Source organism: Sturnira hondurensis, unplaced genomic scaffold (assembly GCF_014824575.4).
Source record: "Sturnira hondurensis isolate 20B ecotype Veracruz unplaced genomic scaffold, ASM1482457v3 Scaffold0022910, whole genome shotgun sequence".
NCBI classification, from domain to species: Eukaryota; Metazoa; Chordata; class Mammalia; order Chiroptera; family Phyllostomidae; genus Sturnira; species Sturnira hondurensis.
This window is the reverse complement of record NW_028095541.1, coordinates 8,597,907-8,610,320: the sequence shown is the minus strand read 5'-3', so window position 1 is coordinate 8,610,320 and position 12,414 is coordinate 8,597,907. Positions and strand designations below refer to the sequence as shown.

The 12,414-nt window shown below is 38.8% G+C and overlaps 1 protein-coding gene across 4 annotated transcripts in view; it reads left to right on the top strand.

The window, feature by feature from the left end:
- FRY (FRY microtubule binding protein) overlaps positions 1-12,414 on the top strand; it is a 449,099-nt gene that overhangs the window by 347,695 nt on the left and 88,990 nt on the right. For 3 of the 4 annotated variants that reach the window (XM_037037290.1, XM_037037291.1, XM_037037292.1), the window contains exons 50-52: positions 1,539-1,613; positions 4,272-4,442; positions 7,167-7,175. In XM_037037290.1, coding sequence (XP_036893185.1) covers positions 1,539-1,613; positions 4,272-4,442; positions 7,167-7,175 — 255 coding nt within the window. The remainder of the gene's footprint in view (positions 1-1,538; positions 1,614-4,271; positions 4,443-7,166; positions 7,176-12,414) is intronic. The other variant, XM_037037293.1, reaches the window with a different exon arrangement.

Below are 12,414 nucleotides of genomic sequence, written 5' to 3'. Positions count from 1 at the left end.
TTGGATTTTGAAATGTTTAAAGTTGTCCTGGAGGTTCCTAAGCATCTCCTCACTTTTTTGAATTCTTGTTTCTTCATTCTGTTCTCTTTGAATGCTTATTTGTTCCTATTGCTACAAATCATTGATTTGAGTCCCAGTTTCCTCCCCTTCACTGTTGGTTCCTTGTGTATTTTACTTTTACTTTGCATAGCCTTCACTTCTTCCTCTACTTTGTGATCATACTCAACCATTTCTGTGAGGATGTGGATTACCAGCGTTTTGAACTCTGCATCTGATAGGTTGGCTATCTCTTCATGGCTTAGTTCTATTTCTGGAGCTTGATCTGTTCTTTTATTTGGGCCATATTTTTTGTCTCACCCACCTGTTATATTCTAAGGGGTAAAGCCTTGAGTACTCACCAGGGCAAGGCAACCCAAGTTACTGTGTTGTGGTGCTATATGTGGGGGAGGGGTATATCTGAAAGGGAACAATGCTGTTTGCTCAGCTCTCAGCTGGCTTTCAGTCACTTTCCCCCACTAATCACAGTCAAATTAGGCCCTTCTGGAGCTGATTCCTAGGTGCGTGGGCCTGTGTACATTCTAGGACCCTATGAGTCTCTCCAGCAAACTCTCCTGAGGGGCTTAAGGGCTCTTCTGCCACCAAAACTCCCAGAGGTTTTGAGGCTGTATTTCTTCATGCTGGAACCCTGGGTTGCATGGTCTATCTCACTCCCTAGTTGTTCCTCCCAGTTAAATGAATGTGGGACTGCAGGTCCACCAGCTGCTGCCTTCCTGCTCATCCTCTCCACACTGCTGCCCATCTCCAATCCTCCTACCAGTCTGAATGAATGTTTCTTCTTTGACTCCTTGGTTGTTAGACTTCCATACAATTCAATTTCCCAGCAGTTCTGGTTGTTCTTTGCCCTTAAGTTTGTTGTTGTCCTTCTTTTGGTTGTGAAAGGAGGCAAAGTGTATCTGCCTCTGCCTCTATCTTGGCCAAAAGTCTCCTAATTTAGTTGTAGTTTGTTTGTTTGTTTTTAATTCTGCACAAGGTAGTCTTCCCTTTAAGGAAAGTAGGTTTGTGTTGTAACAAAGTAGGTATAATTTCAATGTAAGGAAAGCCTTGCTAATGATGAAGGTTGTAGCATACAAGATTATCAAGGGAAGGAATGAATATCTACTGAAGAATCCTGAGGATAATTTTCAGGCCTTGACCCCCACCTTGGGAGAACTTACATTAGCAACGGTACCATAGAAACAGAAGGTGACCCACATTTTAAATTTTCTCATAGTCATTTTTTAAAGATTAAAAGGAACAGGTAAAATTAATTTAATAACATATTTTACTTTACTGAATATTTTAAAATGATATTTCAACATGTAATCAATGTTTCATAATTATTCATGAAATTTTCTACATTCTTTTTTCATACCAAGTCTGTATGCATTTGACATCTCAGTTCTCACGGGTCACATTCCCAGCATGATAGCCCTGTGTTTAAGAGCAGATTTGATCATAAATGCCACAATTACAAACCCACCTGTGTGTTTCTCTTCCAGAAGAGGACAAAGGAGAAGTTGGTGCATGTTCTTTCACTGTGTGGCCAGGAGGTGGGATTGAGCAAAAATCCATCAGTAAGTTCTGTTACGTAACACATGTACTTTGGTATGATTTCTTTTTTACATTTGGTCAAAACAAGTTTAGAAGAGTTACCTAAGTATTACAAGTATATCTATCATCTAGATCAAACCTCTATAATATCTCTTCCCACACCATGGTTTTCAGTCTCAACTTAGTTCAGAAATAGTGAAAAAGTTTATTGGCCATTTGCTCCACTTTGTCTATAAATAAATACTCAGTTATTTTCATTTCTTTTTTTTTGATATTTTATTTATTTATCTTTTTAGAGGGGAAGGGAAGGAGAGAGGAAAGAAACATCAATGTATGGTTGCTTCTCGTGCATCCCCTGCAGGGAACTGGCTCCTGCCGGAAACTGGCCTGCAACCCAAGCATGTGCCCTGACTGGGAATCGAACCGCGATTGTCTGGTTCACAGGCCCGCGCTCAATCCACTGAGCTACACCAGCCAGGGCAGTTATTTTCATTTCTAAAAATTTGTTAATTTTCTTAATACAAATGCCCAGCTTCCTGAAAATATATATGTGACCGCAGCAGTACATATGGTACACATGGCTTTTGGGTATAATTTTACTCTATATACAGAACTCTTACTGTGATGTCATTATTTTACTCACATACAATAAGGTGAAAATAATGCTATTTTATCATGTTTTTTTTCTCAAATAAGCTTCCACTGAGGTTACAGGTTAGCCCTGACTGGTGTGGCTCAGTTGGTTGGGTGTCCTACAAAGTGAAAGGTATGGGTTCGATTCCCACTCAGGGCACATGCCTGTGTTGCAGGTTCAGTCCCTGTTTGGGGTGCATATGATAGGCAACCAATTAGTGATTCTCTTCCTCTGTCCCTTCCTTCCCTTCTCTCTAAAAACAAATAAATAAAATCCTGTTTTAAAAAGCCATGCCATTAGGCTTTGAAATATATGAATAATTATATTAGAGGTCAGCTTCTGAAGTCCTAAAGTTTAAAAATTTCAAATGGTGTGTAAGTCTATTGTAGCAAAAGCAATAAAATCTCAGGATCAGATTTCACCAGGTACAGTATTTTTATTTCATCTTTATCATGGCATCCTATTATTAACCCACCCCCCAAAAACTCAAAATTTTCCTAAATAAAGTAAAAGTTACGAAACAGTTTCTCTAAGGAAATGGCAGCTAACGTAATTAGTGTGCAGGTGAAATATTAGAGGCTTGTAAATACTTGCTAAAGAGCAAATGTGCCCTAACCATCCATCATCTCAACTTGGCCTCCACTAAAGTCACCACTTTAGTGTTATTGATCAGTACATTTGTTGCTGTGCCTGTGACTTTATTTAGGGCAGAGGGAACAGGTGACAGTGGCCACAGTAGATGAAGCCTCTGAGCTCACGAGGAAGGGAAATGGGAGCACTTGACCTCTGCAGAGTAGCTGTGCCAACTAGGGCCATTTCTTCCTGCCCCAGCACATGGCACTTTCCCCTTTAGGTCCAAACCATCTGCTTCTGTACCTCTCTGGCTGTAAATGTTCCCAGGAGGACATTCCGAGTAAGGGCAGCAGCACTGACGAGGAAAGGAGCCTTCAGCTAAGGAAACTGGAATTCTCATCTGGTTGCTCACTAACTAGCTGGCTGGGCCTCCATGTGTTCTATTTCCTGTGTGCATGTGTGCTCCCTTCACAGACTGCATACTGCATATCACGTGTGTCCCTGACACATAATGACTATTCTGAAATGTGAGAGAAAAAGTACCTGTAATATCCTCTCACTCCTTCACCTTGGCGAATTTGTTCCACTTAAATTCTCCTAAACTATTGCCTACTTTTCAAGGAAGACTAGACACTATAATGGTTAAATAAAGAGTCCTGTTCACTTTATTTGATGTCATTCTGTGTTCAAGAAAGGCTAGATGGCAAAACACCTAGCTTCATTTGCAGTTTATAATTTGCACAAATCTCTGTTAAGATGGCTAAGTATAAAGAATCTAAACATAGACATTAATTTAACAATATTAATATATTAAAGATTTTAATAGAAAAGATCTTGTTTTGGTTAAATCAGCAGGACAGAAATTTAAGTATAAACTACGGGCATGGCTGCTTCAGTTATACATGGCACAACACATGCACACAAATGAACAAGTGTGGTGCCTTTTCGTTTCTGGTTTTTATTCTTTTCCAGTTCCTGGTTTATCTCTGAAAGGGTTAAGTTCTTTGCTGTCACAGTTCCTTCTACAATAACATCTCTTGGTATCAGGAGTCCCAGAAATATTGTGTGACAATGTGTGTATAATGAAAGAGACTGTGTACAAGTTCTAGTCTCAGTCAGTTCAGAAGCAGTGGAAATTTTCTTGGCTGCTCCAGTTTGTGAACACACACACAGTTGTCACACACACACACACACACACACACACAGTTGTCACACACACACAGGATCCAGTCTTCATCCATCAAGCAGCCATTTGACTTGAACATTTTCCTGGTGCATGAACTTGTGTCTTTGCACCAAGTTTAATCTGAAGGCATCTGTCCAACATAAATAATGGAAGAACAGTCTAAAATACCCGCTTAAGGAATTAGGTGTGTCCAGGAAACACAGTGTGAGGAAGAGCCAATAACAATTTTTTGTAGCACAAACAACCAGAGGGGATGGTTTCTCAGAAAAGAACTCTTTGGATTTTTAGGTGATTTTTTCGTCGTGCGGGGACTTGGATATGCTGGAGCACCAGGCGAGCCTGGTCTCCTCCGAGGACGGTGCCCGAGAACAGGAGAACATGGATGACACAAACAGTGAGCAGCAGTTCAGAGTCTTCAGAGACTTCGATTTCCTGGATGTAGAGCTGGAGGACGGAGAGGTATAGTATATTCTCTAAAAATAACCCACTTGACTAACAAAGGTTTCTTTTTGCCTGCTAATAATGAGTTTTCATGACTGAGTCTTTCCTTGAAAAGCTGTGAACATTATTTTGAATCATCTTATTCCAAGGACAGCAGCTTCACTTTGGCACAAGTTACCACACCCTTCCTGTCTCAGCCCACAACAGATGCTGCCAGGTTATTTTTAAGTGGCCACGATCTACTGTTTATGACCACACAAAGGTTGTGTGTGTGTAGTCCAACAGTGAACTTTAACAAAAATCACAAAATTTTCAGGTTCTGAGCCTATTCACTAGTACCTGGCTAAAACAGGCGGAGTGTTTAATGCTTATAAGTGTGAAATTGCTCTAATCTCATTACTTTCAGAGCTTGCCAGCTACAGTGTGAGCTGGGAGCCTGAGGCCCCTGGTGCCTTTGTCCAGCCTCATGAAATCATTAGAACTCAAATGGGATGGAAGGCACAGGAGGGTGTCTGTCTGTGCTCTAGTGGGTGGTTGGTGTTCCCCACACCTGAAGCCCCTAATTCAAGTTTCAATAGGCAAAGGCAGATGGCCTATTTGGATGATAATTGTGGTCACAAGATGCTTTCACTTATGACTGGAAGCTTGGAGTATGTTCCAGCTGAGAGCGAGTCTCATGCCTCACAGGGTGAAAATGAAATTCAGTGCAGGGAGATTGGTGTGTGAAAAAAGGCGTGTACCTCTGATACCACACCAGCTCCCAGTGTTAATCAACATACTTGAGCTCACATGCAAGTACACACTATATTTTTTAAAGGTGGGGGAGGGAGGCTTTCTGCTGGTCTTACAGTTAAAACAGAGGCCCAGATTTGAAGTTTCTCATCTCCTGTTGTAAGGAGGCACCTCCTATCTTAACTGCAAGTAGCTTCTTACTTCGCTAAAAGATGTTCAGCTTAACTGCTGAGCAACTCGCTTATATCAAGGTGAGGCCAAGAGGCTATTCTCTCTTGTCCCTCACTGCCTCCTGATGACCCTGGATATATGTGTGAGCCAGGGAGAATCACACCCTGTGGAAGAATAGTATTTACTTTACTAATTCTTTCCCTGCAAATGAACTTGGCAGACACAGTATGTGAGAAGCTAAAGGCACTAACTGCAAGGTTATTAAAATAAGTATAGGCTTTTTACCTTGAGTTATTTAGAACCAGCAGAAAGTAGAACAGAGTTTTCTGGCTGTTCACCATGATTGGTAATAAAGAAATCAATCACTAATTGTGGTGAGGATTGTTTTAAAAGTCTAACATGAAATACAACAGTTCTGAATGTCTCTGAGCCAGTGCCAAGCTCCCTGACATGGGCTGCCGACCCCATCTTTCCTCCTGGGCTAGACTTCAAACTTGGGCATTATCTTCACTCTGGAAATAAAACTGAGGGGAAAAACTATGTAGCAAGAGGCACATAATTTTTTAGAGTCATTCAAAGAAAAATACGTCATATGACGTGACCTGACAGTAATGACATAAACAGGAGAATCAGACACAGTTTCAGAACAACTAACAAATATAATTTCTATCAAAATAAAGGAAGGAAAATCTGAGATGCCCATCACTTGAAAGTAAATATGATACTAATGTTTCTCAGGGATAATAAATAATGAATACTACTGGATTCTCTCTGCTGTCCTAGCCAACAAGAGCTACAACGTCACCGTGATTTTATCTTATATGATTAAGAGCTCATAAAACATTCAAGAGTATGAAAGCATATATTGTATCCAAATAAAATAAACCCTGTGAGAATGTTTTGCTACATCTCAATTGATGCAATAAGGGATGCTAGTGTGCTTACAGAGGGACAGGGTGAAAGGCATGGGCTTTGGAGCCAGACAGGCCCAACTTTCAACTACAGGCCTGCCACTGACCTCACTGTATGACCACAAGCATGCAATTTCTCTTGGCTGCCTCCTCTGCTCAGTGGGAATGAGAGCACCCTCATACAGAGTGGATCTGAGCATACAGTGAGATAACCTACATAACACTTCTGGCACAGCATCTCAATGTCTGTTCCTTTGTACTGTTTTTTCAGTTTTTCCTCATCTGACAAGGGTAAACATATTTAACTTTTAGACCAACACAAAATTATCAGAAATAAAGACCGGGGTTTTTTGTCATATCTATTCCTTTTCATTAAATTATCTCAGGGTTTATTGCCTAATATTTGTAAGTCCTTGAACTTTTCAAAATCTTTGAAAGGTCCTGTGTCTATGCTACTAGCTGGACACCAGCAGTGTAGAGACCATGATCATACACACTTTTCTCCTAGTGAGCAGGGTTAAGTGACACCACCTTTTTTTCCTAGTTGGTGGCCCTGATTCACTTTCCTGTGACATTTCACAATTTTCACACAAGTACTTAGTCATTCCCCCCACTCAAAAAAAAAAAAACTGTTGAGGAGACCAAAGTCACCACTGAAGGGGAAAGCTATTTCATAAACTACATTTATGACTCGTTACCCTGATTCCATCATCCACCAGTATGAGGTGGGAATTTCTGGTTTGATGCTATTTTTTTTATTTGGTGTTTGTTTAACTTTATCTTTGTTTAAGTTGCATCTACTGAAGTATATGTTCTTAGCACTGTTTGTTGTGTTAAAACTAAGACAAAAGCACTGGAGTACTCTTAATATCACCATTTAAAATAGAGCTTTTAATTTGTTTTTCTGTCCTTTCCATCTGCTGCCCAGGAGCTTCAGGTAAGAGGAGGTTCTTTTTCCAGGTATGCGAGCCAGTGTTTTGCATTATTGCAGATCGATAACAACACAGCTGCTTCCTGCTCCCCGCCGGCATATGTGTGCCTGTGTGTGTGCAGAGTCACATTGACGGGTGTGTGATATAAAGCAGCATTTCTCTCAGTTGTCCTAATTTAAAATTTTGTCTAAAGTGCACCTACAAGAGAGTTTAAAAGTCTTTATATGCCTCGTTCTGGAAGTTGCATGATGATACATCTTGAGAGAAAGTGAGCTTTTAAATATGATCCTTGGAAATCTTATGGTTTTGATTAGACCGTTGCACAACTGGGTTGGTTTTGTTGTTAGATTCCTTGGTGAAATCAACCAGCTGCAGCAAATAATGCATCGTATATGGCTCCAATCAGAATGTGTTATATTCCAGGAATTAGGAGCTATCTTTGTATGGTGATTATATAAACTTTTACTCACATGAGGACCTTTCTGTAAATAAGTGGGTGCTAGTATTTGCACCCATACAACAGACATACACCAGGACCATCCTGGGCAGACAGACCCATGATCAGCCTGCAGCCATGACCTGTCACATTTAAGTAGGTACATTAGGTACATATTTTGACCAAGTTTCTTTAACGGTAATTCATATTTGTCAGATTTCCAATATGAAGAAAAGTTATTTCGAAGACTGTTATTTCCCACATTTCTAGAACATTCAATCATTAATGCTTTTTATCTCAGTATAAATTCTGAGTGGTTAAATTTGCTAACTGACATATACAAACTGTTCATCAGGAGTAGCTAACTATCTTCTAAATTTTCTCACACAGAGAAAATCTGTCATAATCACTAAACACTGTTCTGACTTTTGACCTCATTCGTAACATAAAACACAGATCTGACATTTGGATTTAGGGAAGGAGGATGGTGGCTCCCCCAAGAGCAGTGTTCCTAGGCCACACCCAGAAGTCCTTGTTGGCTTTTAATCACCACATACTTGAACTTAGGCTAGACCACGGCACTGTTCCATCTCAGCAGCCACCAGGAAACAATGTCAACACCTTTGCCTCTAATGGAGACAGTGTGTCCTCTCGAAACATCCAGGTAGTGTTCCAGCAAGGACAGATTTCCCTAATTCCCAGTTCTTAAAACTGATTCATCCAGGTTTCACCAGATCTGCAACCCAACCAACAGTAGCAGCAGCCCCTGCCCAGTGGTGGTTTCTGACCTAGACTTCTGCCTTTTCTGTGCCAGCTCAGGGGTCTGTCTCAGGGTCAGTGGGGACACTTCCAGAATTGTCACCTCAGATAGTTCATCCACCCCACCCACTGATTTGGTGCAAGAGAACCAGTTGTGTGAGTTTATGTTTTATATTTATATTTGCATATTTCTGCTAGTCATTTTCATATTATTCTTTTTCTTCTATCTAGCATTCTTTTTCTTTATATTCTTTTATTTCTTCACACATTGCTTTTTCTTTCCAGAACTCTTGCCCTTTTCTTGTTTTTGTTGTATTTTTTCACTAAAATAGCTGTTTTTAAATCACAGCACAATAGCCTTTTCCACCAGGAAAAAAATTGTTTGGTGATAATTTATCAAAGCAGATATAGGTAAAACAGCATATACAGCTATAGAATATGAAAGTCATATTGAGTCTGGTTTCCCTTTATAATCAAACAGTCCTAAAACAATAATAAATAGGGTTGGATAATGATAATTTATATATTATATCCAGAATGTATTTGATATTCTTACCTGTTGCTTTCTACAAAACAGACTTTGGAAGAGCTAAACATCTGTTAAATGACAGATCTGTGAGATATTCTGGCAAGCATTGTTTTATTAGGAGCTTGAAGAAATAGATCCTTAAACCAGAGGAAAATTAATCAACTTAGTGCTCACTAATTTTAACAATAATTTGTATCTCTCATGTTTTATTATTATGCTATTAACTGAGCTCTCACCATAAAAAGTTAATGGTGAACCATTAGACAGTGCTTCAAATGATTAATAAATGGAAGGATTCTATGCTATATTTTATTCAGTTTACCTATTGGTTTAGATTGAAATTTGCTTACCATGGGCTATATAATACTTGTTTTCATTTATTCCTCTCTTAAGAGAGAAAAAAATATGGTGAACACATAATTCAATATGCATATGATACAAAATTATACACCTGAAACCAATAAATTATTAACCAATATTGCCTCAATGAATTTCGTTAAAAATTTTAAATCAAGTAAACTAAATTAAAAAATACAAAAGAGAAATAAAACCCAAATTAGTTTCTAGAAAAACATTTTATGTTGATCAAATAAACAGTTAACATAGTTAATTGCAGACAAGTCTGAGATACAACTCACAGCTCTTTAAAAAACTTACATCACTACTCAACCCAGTTGGTGCCTCACCCAAATCTCATGCCAACCATGGCTGTTTCAGTGGCTGAGAATTACAGGAAGCCAGCAGGTGGTGGCATGTCTTGGAGTGCCTTGGATCTTTTGCTGACTTCCTCCAGGCCCTGTATTTTTAGCACTGACCTTGCTTTCCAGTGTGACCCCTCCCACGCAAATCCAAGCCCAGCGGGCAGTGGATTTGATCACGGGCAGTGATCACCCAAGGATCGCCATGTAGCTCCTAACAGGTAGCCCAGGCCCATAACAGTCAGTGTCTGACATTGACCTGTACAAGAAACCCTCCCAAGGGGCTCCAGAACCAACACACACAGTGAGCAGCCTCAGACCACAACAGAGAGCCACCTGGTTAACTTCATAAGCAGCACAAACAAAGAGAGATCTCAGCAGGCCTCAAACCCTACTAGAGCAAACCCTACTCTTTGGGGACAGCCACAGCACAGAATGACTGATCATGACTAGGATCAGTCATGACTAATCCTCAGGTCAGCCAGCCTGAGGTTCAAACTCATCCACTAACACACCAACATTGATTAAGACTCAACTACAACAGCAGGGAACACACAACCCCCACAAAGACAATCCTGGAACACTGGGCTCAAGTAACCAGAGAGACCATGCCACTGGGCCCCACAGGATACCTACTATATAAGGCCACCCTCCCAAAACTGGACACATAGCACATCTACCTAATAATAGCACATAGCACATCTCTCTAATAAAGAGAGATAAACACTGAGAGGTAGCCAAATTTGGGACACAAAGAAACATGTCTGGAATGAAAGAACAGTACAAGTCTCCAGAAAAAAGGAATTAAATCTAATGGAGACAAGCAATCTACCAGATACAGAGTTTAAAACACTGGTCACAAGGATGCACAAGGAACTTAGGGGAAGAATGAACTCATGGAGAACTTCAACAAAGAAACAGTAAGCATAAAAGGGACACAGAAACTATAAAAAAGAACCACCCAAAAATGAAGAATGTGCTATAAGGAATCAACAGTGATTAGATGAAGTAGAGGGTCAGATCACCTATTTGGAACACAAGGTAGCAGAAAACACCAAATCAGAATAGGAAGAAAAATTTTTCAGTGAAGACAGGTTAAGGGACACCTGGGACAACATCAAGCATAACAATATTTGTATTACATGGATAAAAGAAGGAGAAGAGAGAGAAAAACAGATTCAGAACCTATTTGAAGAAATAATGACTGAGCCCTTGCTAGAAAACTCAGTTAGAGCATCATCCTGATGTGCCAAGGTTACAAGTTCAATCTTTAGTTAGGACACAAAGAAGAAGCAATCAGTGAATGCATAAATAACTGGAACAACATATCATTGTTTCTTTCTCTCTCCCTCTCTCTCTCTCCTCCTCCTCCCTCCCCCTTCTCCCGCTCTCTCTAAAATCAATAAATGAATTTTTTATAAAAGAAGTAATGACTGAAAACTTCCCTAACTTGGTAAAGGAAAAACACATACATGTCCAGGAAGTAAAGAGTCCCAAACAAAATGAACCCGAACAGTACCACTACAACACATCATAATTAAAATGGCAAAGTTTAAAGACAAAGAATCTTAAAAGCAGCAAGAGAAAGCAGTTAGTTAACTACAAGGCAACTCCATAAGACTGTCAGCTAATTTCTCAACAGAAAATTTGCAGGCCACAAGGGACTAGCACAAAATATTCAGAGTGATAAAAAGCAAGAACTTGCAACCAAGACCAGTTTACCCAGCAAGGCTATCACTTAAAATTGAAGCATAGATAAAAAGCTTCTAAGAAAAGAGAAAACTACAGGAATTTATCACCACCAAACCAGTATTACAAAAAACATTAAAGGGACTTCTTTAAGAAGAAAAAAACAAACAAACAAACAAAAAAACAACCCAGCAACAAAATGTGAAAAATAAAATGGCAAAAATTACATATCAATAATCACTTTAAATGTAAATAGCTTAAATGTTCCAAGTAAAAGACATAGAGTAGCTGAATGGATAAGAAAGCAAGATACATATATATATATATATATATATATATATATATATATATATATATATATGTTGTCTACAAGAGACCCATTTCAAATTGAAAGACACACACAGACTGAAACTAAAGAGATGCAAAAAAGATATTTCATGCAAATGGAAACAAAATGTGGGATATCAATACTTATATCGACAAAATAGATTTTAAAACAAATAATATAATAAGAGACAAAGAAGGACATTACATAATGATAAAGAGACCAATCCAACAAAAGGATATAACCCTTGTAAACACTTATGCACCCAAAATAGAAGCATCTACATATATAAAGTAAATATTGATATACATAAAGGGAGAGATCAACAGTAAAACATCATAGTATGGAACTTCAACACCCCATTGACATCAGTGGATATGTCTTCCACACAGAAAGTCAACCAGAAAACAGTGACCTTATATAGAACCATGTGGATTTCAGCCCAAAGAAGCAGAAAATATTCTTTTCAAGTGCACATAGAAAAATTTTCAGGATAGAACACATAGCAATTCTTAATAAGTTTAAGAAGATTGAATCTTATCAAGCATTTTCTTTGACCACAATGGTATGAAACTAGAAATCATTTAAAGGAAAGAAACTAAAAAACACATAAACACATGGAGAGTAATTAATATTTTACTAAACAATGAATTGGCTAACAATGAGAACAGTAAAGATATCAAAAGATACCTTGAGACAAATGAAAATGAAAAGACATTTAACAACCCAAAATCTACAGTAAAAGCCACCCTAACAGGGAAATTTATAACAATACAGGCATACCTCAAAAAAAAAACCAACATGAAAA